Source organism: Alnus glutinosa, chromosome 12, assembly GCF_958979055.1.
Source record: "Alnus glutinosa chromosome 12, dhAlnGlut1.1, whole genome shotgun sequence".
NCBI lineage: Eukaryota > Viridiplantae > Streptophyta > Magnoliopsida > Fagales > Betulaceae > Alnus > Alnus glutinosa.
The window spans coordinates 969,034-982,341 of NC_084897.1; the positions used below are offsets into that span (position 1 = coordinate 969,034).

The 13,308-nt window shown below is 31.9% G+C and overlaps 2 protein-coding genes across 2 annotated transcripts; both read left to right on the forward strand.

Moving 5' to 3' along the window:
* The first annotated feature begins 6,267 nt into the window (after positions 1-6,267).
* Positions 6,268-6,943, forward strand: LOC133852345 (NRR repressor homolog 1-like). The gene has a single exon (XM_062289088.1). It carries the CDS (start codon positions 6,379-6,381, stop codon positions 6,754-6,756), a length of 378 nt encoding a protein of 125 aa, XP_062145072.1. The 5' UTR covers positions 6,268-6,378; the 3' UTR covers positions 6,757-6,943.
* Positions 6,944-12,312: 5,369 nt separating this feature from the next.
* Positions 12,313-12,978, forward strand: LOC133883025 (uncharacterized). Its single transcript, XM_062322202.1, has one exon. The coding sequence runs from the start codon at positions 12,390-12,392 to the stop codon at positions 12,741-12,743; it is 354 nt and encodes a 117-aa protein (XP_062178186.1). The 5' UTR covers positions 12,313-12,389; the 3' UTR covers positions 12,744-12,978.
* The last annotated feature ends 330 nt before the right edge of the window (positions 12,979-13,308 follow it).

Below are 13,308 nucleotides of genomic sequence, written 5' to 3' on the forward strand. Positions count from 1 at the left end.
TTTATTATCACTATTCTATTTAAATAATATTTTTTTTTTCCATATTTCTTTATTCTTTCTCTATTTAATTTTTTTATAAATAATCCTTCATGTCCATAGAATAATGACATTATCGTGTGAGAGAGATGAGAGATAGGAGAAGAAAATGAAAGAAAAAATGAAAAAAGTGTGCTGATCATGTGAGAGAGAAACGTGAAACAAAATTGGTGAGTGAGTGAATATTACTCATCAGAATTGGTGAGTAATTTCACTCATCAAAACTTTTTTGTTAAAATGGTGAGGCTGCTGGGAGTGGTTTTTTAGTGTTTTCATCAAATTGGCTCACCAAAATAACTAAAAAACTATTTTGATAAGGCTACTAGAAATGTGCTTATGGTTTGCAGTACGTAGGTCAGAAAGTCGGAGAGAGGAATCTAACAAAACAAAGCCATGTTTAATTAATTTGGATACAAAATGTCATATCCGTCGACTAATCTATTTTTGTATGAATAATTTAGCCATGTTTTTATCGATTTAATAATAAATAAATAAATAAATAACTTAAGTAGATGGTGTTGTGTGATCCCCCTTACGTTAGAGTATCTTCAGCAATAATAGTCAAAGTAACTAAAAACCTATTTTGATGAGGCTACTAGGAATGCTCTTATGATTTGCAGTACATAGGTTAGAGAGTTGGAGAGAGGAATCTAACAAAACAAAGCCATGTTTAATTAATTTGGCTATTAATTTGGACACAAAATGTCATATCCGGTGACTAATCTATTTTTGTATGAATAATTTAGCCATGTTTACATCGATTTAATAATAAATAAATAAAAATTAAAGTAGATGGCATTGTGTGACCATCTTTATGTTAGAGTATTTTCAACAATAATAATCAAAGTAATTATTGAAAATTACGACTCTTTATTTTAGCTATTTTTTTTTTTTAATACTCTTTCAAACATATTTTTTTATTTTGCATGCTCTTTATTTTATTTAAATATTATTTTGTGTGGAAGAGAATGTGAAATTAAATAAAGAGGGAGAGAGAGAAAAAGTGAAAAAAGAAAAGGAAGAGAGAGAAAACAGTAACAAAAATTGTTTGTAGTGTGAATAGTGAATAAGTTATTCTACCAATTTACTATTCACATTAGAAGGAAAAATTCTACTTTGCCTATTCTGCTGGAGATAAAAAATTGCTCATAATAATCAAATAGAGTCATTTGCCTATTCTATTAAAGATGCTCTTACGATGTTATTCTGCTAGGGGTTACCGTGCGACCACCCCTCAGTTCTCATCTAGATAGAGGTGTAGTTGCCCAATCATTCATTTCTTTAGACATTGTTCTATTAAGAGTGGTCATTCAAACAGAAAAATGACCACGTGACCATCCCCATCTCAACATGCAGATCGGGTGTGGTCATGTAGCCCACACCCAGTTTGAATGAAAATGTGTCTACACAACCATCTCCTTAATTTATTCAGATGTTGTTTTGTTGCAAGGTAATTGCACGACCACCTCTCCATCTATCTGCTCAAAAGCTTTTCTACTAAGAGTGGCTGTACAAAAATTGTTCAAATGTTGTTGTTCTTCATTTTTGTTTAATGAGCAGTCTAATACAAAAACATGGATGGGTAAAATAAGTCACACAAAAATGATTCGGGTGCACATGCGAGTCATATATGTGCAATGTCTATATTGTGACATGTGTCAACCCTCGAGGGTTGACACCTGACAGAGCGTTAAATTTTAAACAGAAAAATAGACGGAGGTACTGAGTTCGTCTTTTCTCAAAATTTAGATACCATCTGCGATACATTTTGAAACTTAGATACCAAAAATAAAGTTTTCAAAACTCAAATACTAATAAGCTATTTAACCCTTAAATTAAATTCAGTGGTAGTTTATAGGTTTAAGTGTAAATGAATATTATACTTCAGGGGTTAAATGTAATTATCTTTTCTTCTTTTCTTTTTCTTTTTTTTTAAAAAAAATAAAAAATCACCATTTGATTAAATTCACAATTTGATCAATCATATGCCTAATAGTGATTTTAAAAGCCATTTCATTATTTGATGGACATTTATATGGCATGTAGAATTACTCATGTCTGAGTAGGTAGACGGACAACCAAAAATTTATTTAGTAATTCAACGAGGTATATATCTTGTAATAATTCATAATTTAGAAAAACATTACAATTGACGTGGTAGTTTGGAGGGCTAAGAGCAGTTTCTTGAAAATTTTAATTTTCCTGTTTTGGAGATCTGTAAAAAATGAAAAATAAAAAACAATTTTTTTTTATTAACCCAACACTTATCTTAAAAGCTTAAGTTAATAGGAAGAGACAAATTTAATTATTTAATCAATACTTTTAACATTGTCCCTCACGTGTGGGTTCAAACTCCATTTTAATAGGTGATACCCAATACATAAAATATTTAATTGAAATGGGTGGTGAATTGATTGAGTCAGGATTCGAACTCAGGACTCTGCTATGATATCATGTTAAACCACTACTTATCCTAAAAGCTTAAACTAATAGAAATAGACAAATTTTATTATTTAATCAATACTTTAACATAATCTATTAAATCGGTATATATTACTTCAAGAAAAGTCCAAATAAAAATTACAAAAATGCAGTAATTAGAATATTCAATATATAGGACAAAAGTAAGAGTAAGAGTAAGAGTAAGAGTAAGAGAAAAGAAAAGAAAAGGAAATTCAAATAGAAAGAGAGCGAGGGTATAATTATAAATAATTAATGAATACTGTGATATTTGCATATATGCTTCCCAAAGTTTTTCCGAACATTTATTTTTATGGGATTTATAGTGTTTATACAATCAAATAATAATTTGTGTTTGTGTGTTGATGCATAAATATAAAATTATATATGTCAATTATAATCTGACGTATTTGATTAAATAGATTAAACTCCTTTGAGCGATTGATCATATTATTAAACATGTTTTGTTAGGTGACATGTGCTCCCCGTAAACTTTACCTGGTTCCATCAGATGTGATGCATGTATTGGACCAATATATTAATCCTCCAACAACTTCTGTCGGGCTTTCTAGTTTATGTCACACCTAATTTCACTACCACCATCAATATTCTTCCACAAATTTCACCAACAAAATAAGATTAGGTTCACTGATCGGGGCCAACAATAAGATTGTCTAATATAAATGTAATTTTTATATATATTTTTTTCACTGTTTTTTTTTTAAAAATTTGTTTATATATTTTTGATAAGGCATAATTTCATATAATTTTTAAAAATCATATATTTTTGGGCACGATCTCGCTAAATAGATTATTTGCTTGTATTTTTTACAAGGCATTCTCATTAACTTGGTCCTTCTTCATATTTGGTTAGACAATTTTTTCTTTTTTAACAAATTAATAATTTTTATTGATAAAATCAATCACTCTGGAGACATTTGCTCCTTGATTATGATACTATAAATGCAGTTTGAAATTTCATTAATTCAAACTCTATTTTTGACAAAAGAACTTGTCTTTCGAGCAAGACGATAGGTTGTAGAATTTGTATCTCTATTTACATGTGCAATACTTCACAATCTGAGCGTGCCCAAACCGGCTTTAATGTCATCAATGATGTGACTCATTTTGCTCCAATTATGGCCTCGAAAATTAACCCCGTGGACAACCTATAAAGCATCTCCTTCTAGAATAATATATTTCACAGCATAGATAAATGCCAAGACTTTGGCTACAGTCGTCTCTATTAAAATTATTTTTGTAGCGCTAAAGACCGCCAATACGACACCCCTGTTAAAAAGTTATATTTTTATTTTATAAACATAAAATAAAAATAAAAATACTAGTAGTTATATTTTTATTTTATAATTATTGCAAAAATCGTCCTATAAACTCTTTAGCAGTTGCACCACGTTTCGTGAGGCCAACGGCCAATAGGTCACAGATTCGAAGCAGAGTCAGCCCCAGTCAAGTCAATCACGATTCTTTAATTTATAATTTTATATGAGAAAAAGTAGCATTAATTAATTAATTATTATTGTTTTTTTTTTCAGAAAGAGAAAAAAGAAAAAGAAAAAGAAAACGACAACCGTTGCAACTTGCAACATGCGCACACGTGCAGACACATTCGTGAAAACATTGGGCGGCTATGTCATTCGGCGTGCATCACGTTATGGTTTGCAGTACGTAGGTTAGAGAGTCGGAGAGAGGAATCTAACAAAACAAAGCCATGTTTAATTAATTTGGATACAAAATGTCACATCCGTCTAATCTTTTTTTTGTATGAATAATTTAACCATGTTTTCATCCGTTTAATAATAAATAAAAACTAAAGTAGATGGCGTTTGTGATCTCCTTACGGTAGAACATTTTCAGCAATAATAGTCTAATTAGTAGCTATTAAAAATTACAGTTCTTTATTTTAGTTAGACTTCGTTTGGTTTGCGAAATAGATCATAGAATTGAATGATAGGAGTCTATTCCATGAAATAGTTATTCCCTCGTGAAAAGGAATATCTATTCTTCTCATTTTTTAGAGGAATAACTATTTATTGGGGTAAAGAATACAATTTCAAAAAAAAAAAAAATTATTTTTTATTTTATTTCAAATCTTTTGTTAAAAAAAAAAAAGAAAAAAAAAAGAAGAGAAAAACTAAACCCCATAGTGGCTGGCTGACCACCCATTGGAGGGCCAGAGGTGGTGCGACCACCCCCGGAGCAACTGGAAGTGGCCTGTGCCACTCCCAGTTCTCTCGTCGGGGGTGGCCTCTGGCTCAACGGTGGGTGGCCGGCCACCCGCCAATTTATTTCAATTTTTTTTTTTTTAGTTTTATCTTTTAAAAAAAAATAATGTAGGGTTTTTTTAGTAATTTTGTTTGAATTCTGATTAAAATGTGTGAGTTATTACCAAACAAAAGAATATGAATAGTTATTCTATTTCGCCACCTTCTATTCCCAGAAATAATTATTCATTTTCCTAATGGAATGACTATTTCGCAAACCAAACGAGACCTTAGTGTATTTTTTTTATACTCTCTCAAACATATTTTTTAGAGTTGTGATTGGTGCACAACAAAATTGCACAACACAAGCACAACAGTAGATACATGGAGGGAGACCCATGTGGTGGGTCCTATTCACATGAGTCCCACCCACGTGTTTGGTGTTGTGCATGTGTTGTGCAATAAATCATTTCCCTATTTTTTATTCTGCATGCTCTTTATTTTCTTTAAATATTATTTTGTGCCGAAGAGAATGTGAAATTAAAGAAAAAGGGAGAGAGAGAGAGAGTGTGAAAGAAGAAAAGGAAGAGAGAAAAAACAGTAAAAAAACTGTTTGTAGTGTGAATAGTAAATACTGAATAGACTCTTTTACTTATTTACTATTCACACTAGAAGGAAAGATTCTATTTTGCCTATTCTGCTGGAGACGAAAAATTGATCATAATAATCAAATAAAGTCATTTGCATATTCTGTTAAAAATGCTCTTACGATGTTGTTCTGCTAGAAGTTACCATGCGACCACCCCTCAATTCCCATCTAGATGGAGGTGTAGTTGCCCGACCATTCCTTTCTTTAGACATTGTTCTATTGAGGGTGGTTATGCAATCACCCTAATTTGAACAGAGAGATGACCACGCGACCATCAACATGCAGGTGTGGTCATGTAGCCCACACCCCATTTGAATGAAAGGGTGTCTACACAACCATCTCCTTAATTTATTCAGATGTTGTTTTGTTGCAAGGTAATTGCACGACCACCTCTCCATCTATTTGCTCAAAAGCTTTTCTACTACGAGTGACCGTACAAAAATTGTCACAAAAATGATTGGGGTGCACATGCTAGTCATATATTGCTACAATGTTTAATATTTTGACATGTGTCAACTTCTGAGGGTTGATACTTTACATAACGTTAATTTTCAAACAGAAAAATAGACGAGATATTAAGTTCATATTTTCGTAAAATTTAGATATTATCTGCTACACATTTTGAAACTTAAATACTAAAAAATAAAATTTTTAAAATTCAAGTACTAATAATATATTTAACCTTTAAATTAAATTCAGCGGTAGTTTATAGGTTTAAGTGTAAATGAATATTATACTTCAGAGGTTAAATGTAATTATCTTTTCATCTTTCTTTTTTATTTTTCTTTATTTTTTTAAAAAGAACTCTCCTCGTATAATGTGTCACGATTGTGTAAGTTGTGCATCACATTGAAAGTGCAATGATTGAACAGCATGACCTTGACCTTGTACTAATGATCAGTGAGTCTGTCGGAGAGGTAGCGTAGAAGCAACCAAGAAAGTGGCATGCCGCTCTCTTTCATGGTTCTTCCCTAGCCTGTCAGACGCAAAAAATAATAATAAAAAAATCACATGGAGGGTAGTGCAAACAGGAAGAGAAAGATTAGCCATGATGAAGATCAGGAGGAAGACGATGAACAAAAGATAGAAAAGTTCTTTGCTCTTATCAAGAATCTTCGCGAGGCTCGTGACCGTCTGATGAATGGCTCGAATGGATTCAACGGGACAGATCAGAACAAAAGAGACAAGATGAAGAAAGTCGAGGAACAGAAGCAGACTCATGCAGTTTGGAAACCCTCGTTCCAACGCGAAGATTTCGTGGAAGAGGTGGCAGCTCCGTTCAAAAACCCTCCGGTGACGGCGTTAGTGGGTTCTTCTTCTCAAAGAGGTGGAGGAGGAGGTAATAAAGAAAATGATACGGACGGCTTAGACCTAAGGCTTTCACTCTAGCGTTGCGCTTTCATTTTGCTTGCAGAATGATTATCGATCTATATATTATGTATGCCAGTTAATTAGTACCATGGCTTTTCGCTTTGGCCGAAGGTTAGTAATGTTTAATTAATTGATATGTATTTATTTATTTTGAATTATGGACTATATAGTCTATATATATATGATCCAAATTTAATGAGCTTAGTAGCTAGCAATGGTTGCAGCAAGAATTTATCTATCTAAATCAATTAATTTTTATTTTGTACCTCTTCAATAGTTCAATGTAGTGATGAGAAGGATTAGATTCCAATGAAAAAGCTTGGTTCACAAAGGGCAGGTGCACATTTTGATTAGGGTAAGAAAGAATATATTACTTCCTTTTTCTTTTATCAGAATGATTCAACCAACTTCATAATATTGTTCGTATTTGTCTTTTTTGAACCGCACATTCCGGTTGGTCATCCATCCTAATAATATTCTTAGATAAGAACGTTTAACTACGAAGTTTTGATAGGTTCAAGATTATATATTACGGTTTTAAAACGTGTTGTATTAAGAAAATTGCGAATATATATATATAAGAACATTCACATTTTCATTCTCATTCTCATGAAATGTAAGACGTCATAATCACATCTTTTGGGACCCAGCGTTCCTGCTGGCCGGTGACCTTTATTGACTTGTGCGCACTCCTTATTTGGACAATGAATTTAATACCATTTATATCGACTACCCCAATTCATCCTCCAAATTGTTGTCCAATTGAACATAGGCTTCTTTTGTCTTAAACCCTTAAAAAAGTGAATATCAAATACGAATCAGTCCAAATTAACCTCAACGCATGAAGCCAAGTGTATTTTACTCGGTCCAATACTGTTCCTTTTATTGAGATGAAAAGATCAGTCATCTGAATGAAAATTTTGTAGCCCCATCAAAGGACCATTGATAAAATGGTATGGTTGGAACAATTAATCATAGGCGGATAATAATTATGCAAGTAGATTTCTATAATAAATTTGATTATATATAATTGTCTAAATTTTGATTTTACCATATGAGATAAGGAATTAATTTCCTGTGAATTAAAATGCTTCATCTTCAAGCAAGAATATGCAATGCTGGCAGGACAAGAGAGCCTCGCCTTCACTGTTCTTGTGTTATTATTTATATCTAGTTTTACTGTCCTGTAATAGTGGAAAATGAAGCTCACTGTTCTTGTGTTATTATTTATATCTAGTTTTACTGTCCTGTAATAGTGGAAAATGAAGCTCTTTGGTAAGTCGTGGAGAATGGAATCTTTATTTGAATAGTAGTAATAAATGATTGATGTGATGTAAAATTTGAGAATGTTTTATAGAAAAGTAAAAAAATTTTGTTTTGCAGTGAATTTTTTTACTTAAATAGTAATAAAAAATTATTAATGTGATGTAAAAAGTGTAAAAAAGTTAAAATGTTTTTGATTTGATTGTTTTAAAAGAAAGAAAATAAGAATTAAAATTGTTTGGTTTGGTTACCAAACGGGTTCATTGTCAGTTCCAACTGTTCATGAAGGTACGTATGATCAGTACATTCATTTATTTACTTGGTGGTTCAATTATTCACTGAAGCTATATATAGCCTATATGAATAAGATAGGCGTAGGGCCGGAGACCTCTCTGTCCTTCTAGTGGGCACTGGGCAGGACGGAACACTCGCACCCATTGACGCATTGATGACCACCACAAAACAACCAACTCAACATAATGACTCCACCCACCGGCCGACCCTTTCCCACCTCCAAAAGTAAGACTTTTGGTAATATTTCCCAAGCAAAAGCAGCTGTTTCTCAATGTTTAGGTACTAGGTAGCTTGGGTCCCCTCTTATAATGTTTTAAGAATCTTTTTAATCCTTAGAACCTTTTTCTTTTTTTTTTTTTTTTTTTTTTTGAGGTCATTTCCTGCAAGCTCATGGCAATAATACGGAAGAATTATGTTTAAAAAAAATATTTTAGAAAAAATTATATCATTGATTATTGTGGTTAGCTTAAATTACAAATTATTCTCTTCGGTATCAAAATTAATTTAGAGATTTATGTGGTTGGATTAATTTATAAATCGCTTCATGGAGTCAAATTCCGTTAAAAATTTTAACAAATTTCGTTAAGTGTCACGCCAGTGCCAATAAGATGGTGACACGTGTCGATCATAATAAAATAAATATACAAATCTATAAAAAAAAATATAAATAAATAAAACTTAAAGAATTATTATAATTTTATTTTTAAAAATTTGAAAATAGAAAAGAGGTGACTGCCACCCCCAAAGGTGGTCGGAGGTGGCCTGTGCCTCAAAGGCATCTAGGGGTTGTGTGTAGCCACCCCCAGGGGCCAAGCAACCACTCATTTTTTATTATTTTTTTTCTTTTAAGTTTTATTTATTTATATATTTTTTTTATTAAAATTAACACATTATTGGCACTGACGTGGCCCCTAACGGAACGTGTCAAATTTTTTAACGGAATTTGATTCCAGTGAACGATTTGTAATTTAAGTCAATTACAAAGATCTCTAAATTAATTTTAATATCAGAGGGAGTGATTTGTAATTTAAGCTAACCACATGGACTAACGGTGTAATTTTTCTAATATTTTAATAGTTTTGTTGTTTGAATTACTAGCAATTTCGATAGTAAATATGAGAGAAGTTTTATATAGTCTATCTATTTGAACATGTCTTTGATAGTTTGCCCTATGATTAAAACCGATGATTCCATAAGAATTTTCTCGTATTTGTTGCTTAATAATCTAAACAGCAAATTGTCGAGAGTCCGAATTTCATTTGGTGAAGCATGTTGATCTGTCCAATTTGGGAATTAAGGAAAAATAAAAATCAAGATCGATCATTTATTGTTTTCTTGTTCTTGCTTTTTAAGGATTCGATCTACTCGATCTCCTCTCCTCCTCCTGTGATAAATGCAGCAATATCTCTTGGACTGATAGACGCTAGGAGGATCCGAGGATACCTTTGTTTGGTTGGTTGGTTGGTTGGTTAGGAGCTTTAAAGACAACTCACTGCGAACAAGCCATTTAATTGGTGGGAGAAATATTTAAGGATCTTTGTAAGTCCAAATTAAAGTGCACCCCAGTCCCCATGTGCCCCTAGATCCGGATGAAAGGTTGAGGGAGCTTGTTTGTGTTGTGTAGCTTGTGTTTCTTTATAAAATTGTTATATCTCACATTTTAATTTGACAAATATCACATAATGTTAATGTGTCAGACTGTCTGCAACGACCCAGAGAAAAGTATTAATCACATCTGCGCTATTACTCCAAAAAAATTAGCCAATTTGTAGTTTTTTAGAATTCTTTATAAAGTCCAATTTCACCTCATAACTAAGCAATGTGAGACTGACTTAGCATTCACGGCTATCTTTATAAATCACTCAATCTACATGAGATATTTATCTCTTCTCAATATGGGACCGGAGTGTTACACTGTCAGTCAGTCCCAATTAACTTTTGGATATATATATATATATATATAATAACTAATCTAATAGTTGCTTGAAACTGACACGTCAACATTGTAGAATAATTGTGAAAACCACACTTTAATCTCGTAAATATCTTTTAATATTAAAGCAACCGTCTCGACTAAACCTTAAATCAGTACTCATTCTTAAAAAAAATAAAATAAAATAAAATAAAATTAATTAAAACCGTTACATCTAACTTTATAGAATATTTATAAGAAAAAAAAGTGGTTAACGTTGTTATAAGTCATTCTTTAATTCTTCTTTTAATAAAGGCTTCACGTGACGACGTTTGCTGAAGGACTTTCTGCTTCTCTTTTCTTCTCCATCATTAATAAAGCGTGTTTGGTTGTTGGGGCTTGCTTGTGTTGTAGCACTTTTGTATTCTTTTTTGTAGTCCTTTGCATCTTCTTCTTTTATTAAAGTTTACTTTGTCAAAAACAAATTATTAAAAAAAAAAAAAATCAATTTCTTTTTAGACACCTACACCTATATATATATATTTGAACGGGGCTGATTTAATTTCTCTCTCTCTTTTTTTTTTTCATGAAAACTTAAAATTAAATCTTTAAAAAACAAATCCTTTAATTAATTTCCGAAAAAAATTCTTTATTTTAAGTCACATGGACATTGTTAATTTATTGATTGTTGAGCTAGAAGATCACTTGTCCCCATTGATTAAGTTGGTGACAGCCCAGTCGATATTCTTTGTAGAAGAGATCACAAAAGGATAATGATTCAATGCCACCTAAATATATAATTTTTCACCACCTTACCTATGTGACAAGGTAGTCCCTTACTACTTTTTGAGTTTTTTTATTTTTTAAAAATAAATTAAAGTGGAGGACCACCTTGCCACATAGACAAAGTAATAAAAAATTGTATATTTAAGTAGTAGTGAATCATTACTCATCACAAAAATATGATTCCATCTGTCAAAAGAAATTAACAATATATATATATATATATATATATATATATATATATATATATATATATATATATATGTTGACAGCCAAAAAGAAAGGAGAAAACTAATAAATATAATGTAAAAAAAAATAAATAAATAAAAAATCAGTGAGCATCACGTTGTAGGTGAGTAGGTGACTAGGTGTAGTCAACCAGAAATTTGGCAGCAAAATAAGGAAACCGGAAAAGGAAAAGTAGGACCTGTCAATGAAGTTGTGAATTGATGAAAGCCCGAAAAATTGCAGCCTACAACTTTTTAGCCTTTTAGGGGTTAAGTTTTCATTCAAATGGTTTGAAATTTTTTCTTCAATTCATTATTTTAAATTGATACAGGTAAGTAATTAATGTATGCTTTAAGAATTTATGATACAGGGTTTGTTTGGATTTATAATTTTAAAAAGTACAATTTTAAAATGTGTGATTTAAAAAAATAATTTTTAAAAACACAGTTAAACGTTTGACAAAATCGCAGTTTGACTTTTAAAATCACACATTAGCCTTTTAAAATTATGCACATTTTTAGCCTTTTAAAATTTTACTTTTTCTAAAGAGCACTTAATTGCCTGCGATTTGGAAAAACAGTTTTCTGCGTTTTTAAATCGCAATTTTTTAAAAACGCAATTCTCAAACGGTTCATCATCTGCGATTTGATTTAAAATCACAATCTCAAACGCACCTTAAAAATATGTGGAAAATCTACTTCTTTGTATGATAAATAATTCAAACATAAAAATACTTATAAATCATAAAACACTCAAAATTATTTTTATTTTTATATCACGTCAGAATAATTTTTTAAAAGAAAAAAAAAAAACTTTTATCTTATGAAGTCATATGGTGTGCGTCACGTTGTAGGTTGATGACGTCGCAGATGAGACTCAGACGAGGGTCCCTCAGCTACTTTTGGGAATTTACTGAAATGCACTCTTAATTAGGGCGTACGGCTAGCTAATAGGCCAATATATATGTATTTTAGTGTCGTGATAGCAGTTGGAAGAAAATGGCAATTCGGTCATTTGAATAGAATGAGTAGGAATATAATGAATGATTTAACCCCACGACCGTGACCTTATATAATTGAAGCCTTTCTCCAAGAAGTAGCACAGAAGCAACCTAGAAGTTGCATGCTTCTTCTGCCTTCTGCACTCTTTTGGCTTCTTACTTAACTATCACATGGAGGGTGCAGGCGAGAAGAGGAAGATATGCAATGAAGATGAGGAGGATGATGAACAAAAAATAGAGCAGTTTTTTGCTATTATCAGGAACATCAGAGAGGCTCGTGAGCGTTTAAGGAATAACTCGGATGTAAAGAAAAAGAAGCAGAAATTAGTTGAAGAAGAGATGAAGAAAATCCAAGTCTGGAAGCCCACTTTCGAACGTGGAGACTTCATGGAAGAGGAAGCTGATCATGATCATCGTCATCATCAGCTCAAAACCATTGTGGGTTCTTCTCATCACGGAGATGAAGGAACAAAGAAAGAAGATCATCAGGACAAAGAAGAGTTGGACCTAAAGCTTTCTCTTTAATAAGTACGATGTAGGTAGTTCTATATATATATATGTTAATGAAGTGGTAATTGGCTATATGTACGTACGTATCATAGAAGTTGAGAGGGAAATTTCAAGGTTTGATTTACCATCTAGTTCTTGTTCTTGACAATCTATGTTAATTAACTAACGTACTGTTATTAAGGTCTTCTTAGAAATCATGTAAGTAGGGTTTGGAAGTAGGAATCAAAAATTAAAATTGCGTTTCAATTTGCATGAGAAATTCTTTCTTGTGTTATTCTATTCTTATCATGTTTTTAGTAGGATGGAATAAGATTTTTTATCAAGGAATTTATGATGTTTGGCAATGCTCGGAGCCTTGGTTTTCAAAGTTTAGATAATTATATTCATCAAAAGCACTTGTACTCAAAAGTGATATATACTCCATTCTACAAGTGCACACTGCACACGGGTCCCAAGATTTGATTTGGGGTCTTGGGTATCATTTTTTATTTCTTGTTCGATTTTAGGGCATCTTTCCTAGGACAAAGGTCATGACTATTGCTACCAGACACCTAGTTGACTCAAAATTATTGGACCTCTT

Excerpts from the sequence above, each read along its gene's own strand:
- LOC133852345 (XM_062289088.1), top strand. The coding sequence starts at position 6,379 with ATGGAGGGTAGTGCAAACAGGAAGAGAAAGATTAGCCATGATGAAGAT.
- LOC133883025 (XM_062322202.1), top strand. The coding sequence starts at position 12,390 with ATGGAGGGTGCAGGCGAGAAGAGGAAGATATGCAATGAAGATGAGGAG.